General features: G+C 36.9%; 1 protein-coding gene across 3 annotated transcripts in view; it reads left to right on the top strand.

Moving 5' to 3' along the window:
• Nucleotides 1-14,259, top strand: part of FAM120B (family with sequence similarity 120 member B) — a 42,348-nt gene that overhangs the window by 680 nt on the left and 27,409 nt on the right. For all 3 annotated transcript variants that reach the window (XM_085541349.1, XM_085541348.1, XM_015857934.3), the window contains exons 2-5: nt 623-1,668; nt 3,185-3,365; nt 6,615-6,710; nt 13,257-13,429. In XM_085541349.1, the coding sequence (XP_085397475.1) occupies nt 649-1,668; nt 3,185-3,365; nt 6,615-6,710; nt 13,257-13,429 (1,470 nt within the window). In that variant the 5' untranslated portion in view covers nt 623-648. The remainder of the gene's footprint in view (nt 1-622; nt 1,669-3,184; nt 3,366-6,614; nt 6,711-13,256; nt 13,430-14,259) is intronic.

Genomic DNA, 14,259 nt, shown 5'->3' with positions numbered 1-14,259 from the left:
ATGCCCACAAAACCATGTCCCTAAGTACAGCATCTTCCCTTTCCTTAAACACCACCTGAGCGGGTGACTCCACCGCTCCCCTGGGCAGCTGTTTCAGTGTAGCAGTGCAATGCTCCGGAGACAACCCGTAACTGAAATGTCTAAGCAGTGTGAAAAACAAAACAAAATTGATTAAGCTGATTCATTAAAACATAGTGAATGTGTTCACTAACTGAAGAGGCATTCAACTTTTAAGTAAAGTTAACATGAAAGCAAAACAGGTGTTTTGGAGAATAAAGAAGAAAGTGAAGCTCAGTGAGAAAATCAACTTGTTTCTTCCAGATTGTGTTGCAGAGTCCTTTAAAATAGCACTGCGATAAAAAAGCGCATCTAATATCAAAGCTGTGCCAAGCTAATAATATGTAATGAGGTTTTTAGAAACAAAGTGGAGATGGGAGGCAAAACAAATGGGCTGTGTATTCCATTGGTGATGGGAAGAAAACTGGATGTGACGCTTTAAAGAGAAAAGAGCCAGCTATTAGCAAAAGCAGAAAACATCGTTCAATTTCCGAGCTGTTTTTCCGACTGTAGCATTTCTCAGTGATGCATTTTGGAATGCTGTTTTTATTTTTTCTTCTTTTAGGCTGCTGCGAGCTTCAAAAATCAACCATGGGCATTAAAGGTTTGCAGGGATTTGTGGCGAGAGTTTGCCCTGATGCGTGCAGGATGGTAGATCTGAAAGAGATGGCAGAAAAACACCGCATCGATCATCCGGATGTCCTGCCTGTTATTGTAGTAGATGCCATGAGTTGTGTTCGACACTGGTACACACCAGAATCCTGGGTGTGTGGGGGCCAATGGCGAGAGTACCTTACGGTTTTAGAGGATTTTATTGACACTTTTAAAGCAGCTGGTATCGAGTTGGTGTTTTTCTTTGATGGAGTGGTAGAAGAGAAAAAAAGAGATGAGTGGATCAAACGGAGGCAGCAGAATAACAAGGAAATAGCCGACCTATTTCAGTTTATCAAGACTCACAGGAAACAGCCGGGGAGAGGAATGTTTGTTCTTCCCTCAGCTTTGCCTACTTTTACACGGTTTGCCCTAAAGTCACTTGGTCAAAAAACTGTGTGCACATTGCAAGAGGCTGACTTTGAGGTGGCTGCGTATGCTTTGGAACATAACTGCATGGGGATCCTTGGGCAAGATAGTGACTACCTCATCTATAATACATCTCCTTATTTTTCCATTGAGAAGCTCTGCTTGGACAGACTGGTCACTGTTATGTACTCCAGAGAAGATGTTTGCTGTGCACTAGGTCTTAGTATGAAGCACCTTCCTCTCTTTGCTTGCTTGCTTGGCAATGATGTTGTTCCAGAAAACTTGCTGGAAGGCTTTTGGCATAAATGTTTAGTTACCTGTCCCTCCAGGAATAGGAACTACAGCAGAAGAATAAGCATAATCCTAGCTGTAGCAAATTATATCTCCAAAATGCCATGCTCGTACAGCAGCCTGAAACACTTGGAAGACATACTACCTCTGGGATCAGACAAGACATTACTTCACAGAGGAATGGAGTCCTATCTTTTGCCAGGGCAGCAATCTCCATGGATTCCTCCTGATGCAAGAAATTCCAAAATATTCTCAGATCAAGAAGAATCAGCCATGTGTCGAGACAAGGAAATCTTTCAGGTACTTTGGCTTCTAAAGCTTACTGGGCATTTCGTTGTAATGACTGCTTAGTGAAAGCTGGTACTGAGTATGCTGAACCTTTTATGTATTTAAATTTGCTGAAGTCGTGATTAGGAGCATTGTATATGTAATGCTCAGGGCAGATGCAGCGCGTTTTAATTAAGTTGTTCCTCTCTTTTTGAAGTATCAGACAGGTCAAATAATGGGAAGCAGCACATGTATGGGCCCACAGCTGGGCAAAGAGATGTACTTTCCATGTACTGTACAGTGGAATAACTTGCTTTTTACTTTGAGAACCTGCAGGTACAGCTGGTTAATGGTCTGCTTGGCTGTGCCTGGCACAGGCAGTCAAAGCACCTAAGGGGAGCTGTGCAAAGAATGTGGAATTTGGAATTGCTGTCATGGAGGAGTTGGAAAAGCTTCCAATAAATCTATATTTCATAATTTTAGGACCATGCTAATTACTGTTCAGATACATTGTCCACATATTAACTAAAAGCAGTGGCCTGTTAATCCTTAAAGGGCAGGTCTGCATGAAGAAGTTTCACATATGGCTTCCCACATGGCAGAGATGCATTGGTGTTGGGTTGTGAAGAGGTACCATGGGCAGATTGGATATAGAGAGAACTGCTGCCAACACATGCACTCATCTTTACACCAACTGGGCTACATTGCATCTGAGTCTATACAACAGTGGTAAGATTAGAGTATAACTGCCAATTCATGGCAATTAAGAGAATGTATGGAAGTTTAACTAAAAAATCTAAGCGAGAAGGTAGCTTTTACTGTTAGTCTCTGTTTAGTTAGGTACATGGGGGCTTCAAAGAGAGATTATTTTTGTCTGTCATACTTAATTTCCTTTAAAACTGTTTTTCTGTTTCCTCACTATTTTACTATCATGTAATCCTATAATGTTCATTTTCTTTTTCAGAAAGACTCCGACACACTTAAAAGTTAAATTAAAACCTATGTAAATACTCCTTTCAGCTCAAGTGCTGATGCCTGGGTTTGATGTTAACCACACACAAATAGAATAGGTGTAATTCTTCATGTACTAGTTAAATAGAAGATACTATTGGAAAAAAAAACAAAACATCAGTACATCCTAATGAAATGCTGAAAAACACAGTGTTTGAAGTGCAAGGAAAAATTAGGTAGGATGTAATCATCTATGTTGGATTAGGACAATAGTAGTAATATCCTTACTCCTTAAGAGAACATATCACGTGGTCTTTATGACAAGAGGTCATTATTTCTTGGTTTATCTTTCATTTTAAGGGTTGAAGTTCTCTAGCATTGTGCTGAGCTACTACTGTATGAAAATATTAATGTTTAGAAGCTTCATTGAAAAATGCCTTCCTCTTGCTGCATAAATCCTATGTTAAGCCAGTCACTGAAAGTTCATTTTTCTACATCTACAGTGTCTTCCAGTAGCAAATGCATTTGTTTTTTTCTGTTCTTACTATTTGATTGTTCTTACTTGTGAATATAATGCTTTCTTTCTTTGAACAAACAGTTAGCTAAAGAACATCACATCCAATCTGAAAATCACGTAATCTTCAATATCCTGAGTAATGGAGTGCTTGAGTGCAGCAACTCTTTGGAAGATGACTGTGATACAGAGATTCCTGGACAGTCACTCATCTATCGCCCTGCTCGTCAGCATATTTATTCTGTCTTGTTGGAATCAGAAAAAGGTAACGTTGAGGCTCCTTTCACCACTATTCAAATACACTTTAAATTCTGAAATCCGAAATCTTGAATTCATTGTTTCAGTGGCTAATTCTTCATGGCATTTAGGATAAAAGCTGGGCAGCTGAAATGTACTTTGTAAGGAATCAACAAAAAACTTCACAGATTGTTTTTCTACATGTTGCTAAATTTTGATGCTTTTAAAGAGATGTTATTCCTTAAGAAAGTATAGCTCCTAAGGAATTAGTTTGAGCTGGAATATACTTCTGCAAAACAGTAATGCACTGTTACCATTTTACCTTCTGTTGACTTTAGGTTTGCAGTTCTAAGAACATTTGATAGGCAAATGTATTTATTGTAGTAATACAAACACAAGTAGTCATGCTGGTGATTATTAGTGCTTATATCAAGGTGGGAGAAAGTAAGGTTTATTTATCCAGTGGTGTAAGTAGATTCTGCAGTGGGTGTATCTGTGCTTCTATTCTTTAAGACCCAGAATTATTTGTGTGTATCCTTGTAGAAATTTTTAAGACTTCCATTGCTTAAACTTCTAGCTGTGATGGCTTTTATTTTATGCTCTCAGTGGCTTTTAGGCAGCGACTTGAAAATTAAAACTGTATTTTGCTTTTATTCTTTTAATATGTTGCTTTCTCCTTGCTGATCACTTTACGTCTTTCTTAACGAAAGTGCAAAACTATCAACTTAATATTCAAAATTCAAAGGAAGGCCTTATAAATTAAGTACCTGACTTTCTTCACCAGCTGGAGTTTGAAGTCACACCATAATAGGAAAAGGAAAAAAATAAAATTGGGAAAACTGAATCAGAGTTTACATAGTCCTTTAGAGACAATAACAAAAAGCTCAGCAGTAGCCATGCACATCTGTCATCTTTCATTTTTCGGCCTACTGCCTCTAAATTTTGTAGACAATTATAACTTGGTTGGGTTTTGTTTATTCCTCTACGCAGCAGGATGTTCATTGATGTTTTCAGAAACACCCCGAACCAAAACTTCCAATTAACAATTGTTGCTGCAGGATGGCAGGGCAGTGGGCAGATTTGCATCTGTGTTAGTTTTTGTAATACTCCGATGAAGTAGATTAGAATTGAAATGCAGAAATGTTCAATTAGAATTCTCGTGAATATGAAATTTGGACAGGAAGGAGAATTTTCTTTTAAGAAAGTGACTTATTTTGTTTTAAATAAAACCACAGATAACACGTATTACTTGCTCTCAGTTCACGCTTCAAATTCCAGAAAAAAATGTCTGTAGTAGATTAAGCTGAACACCCTCGGTCCTTACCTTTCCAAAAGGATACATGGAGCGTATCGGCACGGGTCCCATATTAAGTCTGCATTTATTTACTAGCTGCTATAACTACGTCGCTTTCCATTATTTCATTGGTTGGTATTTTACTCCAGTCTTGTAGTTGCTTCCAGAGCAGAAGTGTAGACCATTCATTAGGATCTATGGAAATCTGTAAGTGAATGTCCATGTTACTTTTTTATGACTTTGCTTCTAAAGCTACAAGTCAGTAGTGTGCTCTACAAAGTAGAATCCTTCACCAGTTTCACTCAGATAAAGTCAATTATTTTTTGTAGTTCAGTGGGAGGTAGAAAGGGGAGATGTAAGCTACGCTGTATGCAGATTGTTATATAATGTAGAATTACTATGAATTAGCATTAAAATAAGAGTTTGCTGGAAGGAATCAACCAGTTAATTAACAACAGATTAAATTAGTGCACATGGAGCCTGCTGCCATCATGAAAAAACTGACAGTATAGTTCATGCGACACCAGGTTGGCTGACTACATGACGTTCCAGTTTGCAGTTTGGGTACTGACCTCTCTGCAGTTCACAAATTTGCTTATTTACTGTAAAATAGAAATAACAGCAGCCAGTATAAAAGCAATTATTGCAGTTTTAGTTAAGATTATTTAAACTGCTCTTGTAAGTTTTGAATGTGTAGGTTGAGGTTTTCAAGTAGCCTAAGATACCCAAGAATCAACAGGAGCTGGATATCTTATCCTTTGAAATCAGTTGCATAGAATATGCCACTTTCCCAGCTAACTAAGTAACCTGGTTCTGTTTCCATGTCCATCTCTGTAGTCACAAACAGTTATGGTGAAGGAATGGCAGGGAGTAGGAATGAACAAATCAGCTCTTACCTGAAAAAGTGAGCAAGTGTGCTGGAAGAATTGCTCATAGAGGTATGACTGAATGTAATTTGGTGTATGGTGAGCACTTGCATACTTTTACTCACTGAAATGTTACCAGAATCGGAGCCTTGTTTTGACTCATTGAAAATAAGTAGGGGACTGATGGTGATCTTGATAAATACAGCATTTGTTGCCTGTGATTTTTAAAAATGAGCTTTTTCTCATCATTAGGTTGAGTATTGCTTATAGTGATACGTAAGCTGACAACTTCTAGCATTGTTCCTAGAACTGTTATACTATTAGAGAAATTGACAGAGGAGGGAGAAACAACAGTAAGTAGTACAGCCAAGCTCTTTTGTGGACAAAGAATTCAGAACAAAGCCGACAGGCTTTGGCACGAGCTCAGTTCATGGAAATACCTGCACCAGTTGCAAGGTTATGTAATGTGGCCTGAACACGTGGCCAGCTCCTGGAAGTCCTGGCATCACTCCCAGTTCTAAGATTAGCAGCCAAGACTGACCATGCCTTTGACGCTGTCAAAAACAGGCCATTAGGAGAATTTTTACCAGTTACCACCAGGGATAGCTCAGTAGGGCTGTTGTTGTTGCAGGTGTAGAGCAGCACCGAGTTTCCAGCAGTCTCTGATTTTGGTGTTTTGCGCATAGCTGAAATTTTTCTTTACCTGCTAGGCAGACCTTTCATGATTCATTCAGAACCTATTTAAGCAAAGGAGCTGCTGTTTCTGAACGCAACTGGTGATGTTCTGTGTGTGCACTGTTGGGGGGAAATTTTTGATAAGTTAAGCCTTTTCTTTTTTCTTTTCCCTTGTGATAATTCCATGCCAGGAGATTTGGCATTAAGTAATCAAATTCCCAAGTCAAAACTCAGCATTAATTGTGCATAGTTTGAACTCTCTTCACTTGTCCTGATGGTTTGTCATAAAGATAGTAAAACTAATTTTTCTTGGTTGGTTTGTTTTTAAAGAAGCTAAACAAATACACCATGAAGTGTTTTCTATTACTTAGAATCCTTACCACCACTGTTTATACGGATATCAGTACTTGCACTTGTCTTACTCACCCAACTCTGTTTTTAGATGGAACCTGTCCTTTGGTGAAAGAGTGGGTTGTCTATTGTGGAAATCCTCTACAGCAGCCTGAGCTGATACAACCCATACAGCCCTTTATTCCAGGTAGGATGAAAAAGTTTTTAAATATGAAATACTGACATCACTGAAATCCTGTTAGAAGATATCAGACATCCAAAGGCACCATCAGGCACAATATCCAAAGTGACTGTACAAACCTAGAAGCTAAACTAAAAATGCTGTATGCCTATAATTGCTTCTATTTGCACTGTGTAATTAGAAGAGGATTCAGCTTTGAGCTATATCTTATTACCTTGTCTCGTGGAACCCAGTGCTAATTCAGACATTCACTTTAAAATGCAAACAATTCCTGAAATGTTTTAAGTACTGCTTTGAGGCCACAATAAGCGGTGTGCAGGGATATAATTAAAATTCTCCTGTGGAGCTGAGAGAATGAGTTAATGAGGCCGGTGGAGAATATGGCAATTTTAGATCACCTGAGACAACTCAGAAAAGAAAACACAGTTTTCAGCAGAAGTGTATTGGGACTGTCTGTTTTTGTGTGATGTCTTTCACTATCTTAAGCACTGAGTGTTTTGTATATTTGTATCATCTTTCCTTTGGTAAAAGATGTATTCTTGAACATTCTTTGTGAAATCATTATAATGAGGGATGTGTTTATGGGGAAGCACACTTTAGTTAAAAGACTGGGCACTATATATCACTCATCCCTTTATCACTAACCTATGTCATGCTATGCAAGTTTAGCATAGGAAGTAAACAGTACTATATCATTTTCAATTTGGGGTTTTTTTTTTTTCTTATTATTTTTGGCATTATTATTTGGCATTATTACTTTTGGCATTATTATTATTATTATTATTATTGTTATTATTATTATTATTATTATTATTATTATTATATCTCATTATTTTGGCATTATTAGTTGTTCTAATTGTTAATTTGGCCATGCTACTGTGCTTGTAACCACTCTATCTTTATTCTCACAGCTTTACGTCACTTTCTATTCAACCAATAGTATGTGGATCCAGGAGCTTGGAGGATCTGTTTTGTTTATAGGAGAAACATTTCCACTGATAAACCATTGATATCTTAAGAAAATATGATTAAGAAAAACGATCAGCTAATTGAATTTTTAGAGTAATTTCTAATACTTCGTGCAGAACTTTGCATAGCAGTCCTCTTTCTGATCTGGTTTAAATCCTTTCACTTCTGTTTTGTGAATATACACATCAAGTTGGAGCACGCTGCCTTTTTTGTTGTTGTTGTTAGGGAGTGCTTTAGAAGGTACTGTAAAATGTCTCTTAAAGTCTCCTAAGGTTGGATGTTTATCTTCGTTATTAAAACTGGTAATACCTTAGAACAGCCTTCAAGATTGATAGGAAAACAGCTGATCTTTAGTTAGCAGCCTGTTCAAAATCATTTTTAAAGGACACATTTGGAAAGAATTGAGTTATATAAACAAAGTACAAACAAGCCCTTCATTTGATATACAATAATTTCACTGCACAGTAGCTCCAGTATGTTATTAGCAGGGCAATTATCTGGTTGACTCGATGATGGCATGAAATCATTGTGAAATTTTCCAGATGGATATGAATAGGCAGGATAAAAACTGATTTGCCTGTCCTGTAGAACTGCTTTATTTCAGTGTATAGTGGTGCGAGAACATGCAATTGTAAAACAAACAAATTCAACAAAGTATAAACGATTTCTATGCAGTTACTCTCTGATTGCGTGGTAAATATTATGGTATTTATTGTTGTGAAATGTTCCTTTCTAGGTAATATAGTACCGTCTTCCTTTCTTGGGAGGAATGTATTCTGACTCTACTGCTCTGCAAACATACTACACACAGAACCTACCTTCATGTTGACAATAAATAGGATTTCAGATTGAGTTTGTTTGTGTACAGCAGCTGCGTATCAGGAGTTTGTAAAAACATTATCTTTGGAGACATAATCTTTACTAACTCAGTAATGAAAGGCTGTTCTAGCAGACTATTAAAAAGGGGGTGGAGGACTTCTAGTGTTTATTTTTAGTGCTCTGTTGTCATTCCTTCAGCAGACAAATATTTTTCTAAAATTTTTGCAGTCCATATTTGTATGCCTTACATTCGCTCATGCATCTTTTATTTTCCACAGCACGTCTTTCTAATTCACCAAATAAGGTTCTCTACAGCGCATCACATTTTTCAGGCAGGGATCACATTTAGAGCTACATTTAAAGAAGTTTTTAAGGGAAGTGAAGAGTTCAAAGCTGTCAATCAAGATCAGGTTACTCAAAAAAAGACAAGAAACCTTAGTAGGAACTATTTGAAAGTCACAGGTGCAATCGGTCTGGGGAAGTTCTTTGTTTAATTTTTTTGGGGGAAAAAATAATAGCATCATAGTAACTACTTTAGAAGTGAACTGAGAATATGTGGGAAATGTGGACTCCTGTATTTGATTTAGATTTTAAAAAGAAAGAATATTTGGTTTGAATTTTGAATTATGCTTCATTAAGAATTATAGATTACACATTGATCTCATAAATAAATTTATATGTTTTTACCAATGCGTGGATTTTTTGTGTGTAAAACAGCAGAATTGTCTTGAATATGAAAAGCTTGCTAGTGATATATTGAATATTAGCGCTTTTTTTAATGAAACATTGAATCCTAAAGGCTGTAAAATGACAATTTAAAATATATTTAAACTACAGCGTTTATAATTTATATGCATTTTTCTTGGGAGAATCTTCTGAATTAGTTTCTTTGCTTGCTCTCATTCTATTTCTTTTTCTTCCTTCTGGAATGTTTCCTTTCATCTGAATGAGTGTGATTGTGATGTTTCCCATAACCGACAGAGCATTACTTAAAGTGATTTTAAAACATGTCTGAGGAATGAATTTTGTTAGAAGATCTATGATCTAAGAAATTGCTTAACATACATAATGCGTGAACATCCAGTTGATGTCTGTACAGTTTGTTATGGAACAAAGTTTTAAAGTCTTTACTGGAAATGTATGGATTTTGCATTTGGTTTTATTTCTGAAAACATATGGGATATTGTAGCTGGTTGTGTATGTAGACTGCTTTATCCTGAAGGAGTCTGAATATACTTTCAGTCTTCTGGTCATCATATCTTGCAGGAATATATCATGAGTATGCTCATGTTCAAATTACTTTTTTCTAATACTGTTTCCTGAATGCTTCTTTAATTGTCAGATTTAATTGGCATTTGGGTTTCTAGCATCTTTAGAGTTGGTCAAGGTTGGTTGTATGTTAACGTTGAACACACCTGTACACTGAGCATTGTCCAGTACATTTTAATCATCTTATTTTTGTTGCTCAGTGTTTCCATGAGCGTGTAAATCAATGAAATGTTGGTGTTTTGTTACTGGTGTTCTAAAGTGAAATGTCAACAGTCACTACTTCAAATGGATGTAAACAGTTTAATATTATACATTTATGTCCATGTGCAGAATGATGATATTATTTAAGTTGGTAAGAATGTGAGTCACCTTTGTGTAAGCCCAGCGTTCAGTGACACTATAGTGTTAATGCATTTTGCATGCAATCCATATTCATAAATGAGTTACTGAAGTTCAAATAAATGAAATACTTTTCATGATGACAGTGTGTTTAAATTTATGAATGAAAAGGGGAAAAAAAATAGCAAATTATTTTTCTCTCACTTATTATTTGACTGTGTTTATATTTATGCAAGTACTACTATTTGACCCCATGGAGTTCTTTGTGATGTTCTCTTTCTGAGAGGTTCCAAGGACTACAGTTTATATACTACTGAATACTGTTTTCACACAGTTTTGTGTATGTTGAGAATAACCACAAGCGCGTGCAGCGTTTGAGTCTCTTTCTGTATTTTGTAGGACCTTATGATTTCTATGACCCAAATAGGATAAATAACTTTCTCATGACTAATCTTTACTGTAAAGATGTATCAGTTATATTTTTAAGCATGTTTTTCTCTATTTTCTCTCCTTTTTTTACTCACTTGTGGTTGTTGCAGTTTCAAAGTCAGTTTAGTAAATATTTAGATGCGTTAAGAAAGCAAAATATTTCTCATTCTTGTCCTAGTAATATTCTCTTTTAGGAGTGTTTTCCAGTTGCTGCACAGTACATTGTAAGATTTAAACTGGAGCAGAAATCTGTTTCGGGGATCTACTTTGTGTGAATCCTAGGTCTGTTGACCGTACACATCGTCCTGAGGGAATCATTAAACTCCAGCATATTTGTTTGCTTTACTTATCTTTCATTTAAGGGTTAATAAATGGCTCTCCCTCGATTATGACCTGGAATTTAATTATTTGTAGAATGCATCAAGACTCTTTCAAAAAAATAGTGCCTTTGGCAGTATGTGCCAAAAGGAGATAGTGTCAAGTTTTCTTTCCCAGAGTAAATAACTCATAATTCATCAGTACCTCTTTTTCCCAGGCACAAGTCAATTTCACTTCTTCAAGTATAAGGAACTGTTTATGGAAGAAATGTCTTGAATTTTTTGTTGAGCTCTGTCAGTATAGATATGTAGCCTTGATTATTGATGTAGTTCATGGTTTTGCTCTGAAGAAAGAAAAATTTCTATAATTAGGTATGCCCTTGGATGCAGTTCGTTTTTACAAAGTACAGTCAGAAAGGGAACTGATTCTTGGAGTTTCTCCTCATGCAGCTGAACATGAACCTTTGGGAAAGCAGAAGCCATCAAAACTTATTGGGCTTACCTACACAAACATTGTCTCTCACCTTACATTTAGTTAGCCTAGGTAGGAAAAGTTGGCTTTGTTTTGTTCTAGTGCATGTAACCTTTGTGTTTCTTCTTGGAATTCACTCTGTTATTTGTTATTTCTTTAAAGCAACTGTTACCACTATGTAAACCAGCTGTATCATGCTGTCCATACCAGCCCTCTCGCCACTCTGTTTGTGGTATCGCTAACCTACATTTCTAACCCAAAACAAGTTATTGTTGTTGTTTTTTGTTGGTGTTTTTCTTTGTTGTTTGTTCTTATGTACAACATATTTCTTTCCTACAAAGATGAGAAACGTACCATTTGTACAGTGGAAGTTATTTGCATAGTTAAAAATTTGGATGGGAAAGTTGGTCTTAGATAGTAAAGCAGATGTACACTGGGAAGATGAAGAAAGCAATACTAAGAACTTTCTACTTTCACCTTCTCTGTAGAATTAGGACCATTTGGTTAATGAGCTTTCTTGGCTAAATAAACATTATCTGTATATATTCAGCACCTTGTCACTTTAACAATTTATTACCACCAAGTGTTCCTAGCTGGACTACAGCAGCTGCACATCTCAAAAAAAGAAGGTGTTACCAGATGCAGCTTAATTGTTCCACATTTAAAATTTACACCTCTTTTATTTATCTACAGAAGCAGCAGTGCTTTATGGTATGAGTCTCATTAATAGGGATTCTCAGGCATAGCTGCTTAGCTGTTCTGTTATTTCATATGTGTCAGTGTTTATTTGGATAAAGGATTAAATGTAATTTAAATAGGGAACAAATTTTACATTGGATGACACATCACAAGTTGGGAGATGGTAACAGGGGGTAAATATTAAAGATTTAGACACTGTGGTGAATGGCACAATAGGAAAGCCTGGAAAGATATATTATACATCACCAGTGACTGTTGTTTTGCATGTGTTTGCAGTAATGTTTTGTATGTTTGCCTATGGACTACAGAGTGCCAGATAGCCTCAATTTATTTATTTTTTAATCTTTTTCTCCAAACTTGCTAGTGAACTTGCTGCAGAATAATTGTGCACTGTTGAGTGCAACATCTGGCTTTGCCAGCAAAATGGCATAAGTGGCCAGCTTGTTCTTTAGAGGAGGTGTTTATAAGAAAGTAGGTCCTGGCATACCACAAGGGAGTACAGTGCACTGTCACCAGGAGAGAAAAGAAAGATGTGTTGTTATATCCCACTGAATCTCTGTTTTATGATGAAACTAACCTCGCCTAATACTCTTGGGAAGCAAGGAAAAGGACATGCTTTAAGCCATACTTTATTGCAAAGGGTGAACATCTGTTGTCTCAAGGTTGTCTGTGTTCTGTAACTGTTGAATTAAGCCCTCTTAAGTGCTACTATAGTCATCAAATCAAAGAATCCTTCGAGTTGTAAGGGACCTTTAAAGGCCATCTAGTCCAGTTCCCCTGCAATGAACAGAGACATGCACAGCTAGATCATCTTGCCCAGGGCCTGATCCAGCTTTGCCTTTAATGTCTCCAGGGATGGGGCATCCACCACATCTTTGGGCAACCTGCCCCAGTGCCTCACCACCCTCACTGTAAAATACCTTTTCCTTATATCTAAACTAAATCTACCCTATTTTAAGCCTGAAACAGTTTCCTCTTATTTTATCACAACACACCCTGCTGAAGAGTCTGCCCCCTTCTTGCCTGTAGCTCACCTTTCAATACAATTTGTTTGAATTGAAAGCCTTAACTTTTGTTTGTTTTTTTTCCAAATGCCAAGTTTTGTCAAATTAATGTTACTGTCACTCTGTGGTCCTTTCAAGTGCCAAAAGCAGATCAGTAGTTTCCTTTCAAATTGTAGTTTGGAAAGCGTGTTTTATCTTGTTGCTGCCAACATAAAATAATGGATTTCTTTTGTAGGTGGAACACCTAATTTGAAAACACTGTGGTTTGCCAAAGGACCTGACGTGGAAAAGCAACGGTACAGTACGTTTCTGGCATGCTTTCACCTTCAGGATGCGATGGAAGAGCTCCAAGCTCTAGAAGCACCTGTTGCAGCATTCTGCTGCTTGGTGACCTACCTTATGCTGCAGGTAACTGGGACAGTTACTGTTTCTTCAGCTGTCCGCCCTTATAGGTGTGATTGACTAGTAAACTTCCTTGCTGGCCTGTGGACAATTTTTCTCATAATCATTACTGGAGGCACAGTTGATCAAATACAATAATAATGCATTGCAGCATTTTAATTACCCCATTTGACATGCATCATCCTGTTTAAGAAACACGTGTTTTTTTACTAGTACATCATAACTCTCACGTTTCCATGACAAAGCCCCTTTGGCAGTTTAACAGAGAGAGTGTAAACGGAGGAATTTTTCACCCTTCTGGGGACTTGCTAGAAAATGAAAGCTTTTCTAAGTGTTTCCATAGTGTCATCAAAAGAAGACATCACTTCAAGTGACTGTGTAGGCTATGCCAGCAGGCAGTATAAGTATTTAGTTAGCTCTCACTGCTTTTTCATTCCAGCTAGTAATCTACTCCATTTCAAGTCTGAATTAAAGATATGGCTCTTCTCATTAAAGTCTGAGTAATAGGTGATCACTAGTTAATAGTTCTCTTAGATACCCGTAAATACGTAGCAGCCTGCAGACTTGCTTATTTGGAACAAAAAGGAATGCAAATTTAAATGCAATATTACTTCATTAATTAAATTTCATTTATTTGTAATGTGTCTATACTTGCCACCTTTCAAATGTGATCTCAGAAGTATATTTTCCTCTCTGAGAATGAGTAAATTATTATGCCTTTATCTACTCTAGCGAACTCTGTTGCACTTTTAATAACACTGCATTGCATTTCATTCCATGTTTTGCTTTTTACTCTTTACTTGTTCTGTCTTAGTAACAGAATTACACTGGTTTGT

This window comes from Coturnix japonica, chromosome 3, assembly GCF_054131305.1.
Source record: "Coturnix japonica strain WE chromosome 3, WE-NBRP24, whole genome shotgun sequence".
NCBI classification, from domain to species: domain Eukaryota; kingdom Metazoa; phylum Chordata; class Aves; order Galliformes; family Phasianidae; genus Coturnix; species Coturnix japonica.
The sequence above is the reverse complement of the archived record's forward strand: the minus strand, read 5'-3'. Positions and strand labels throughout refer to the sequence as shown.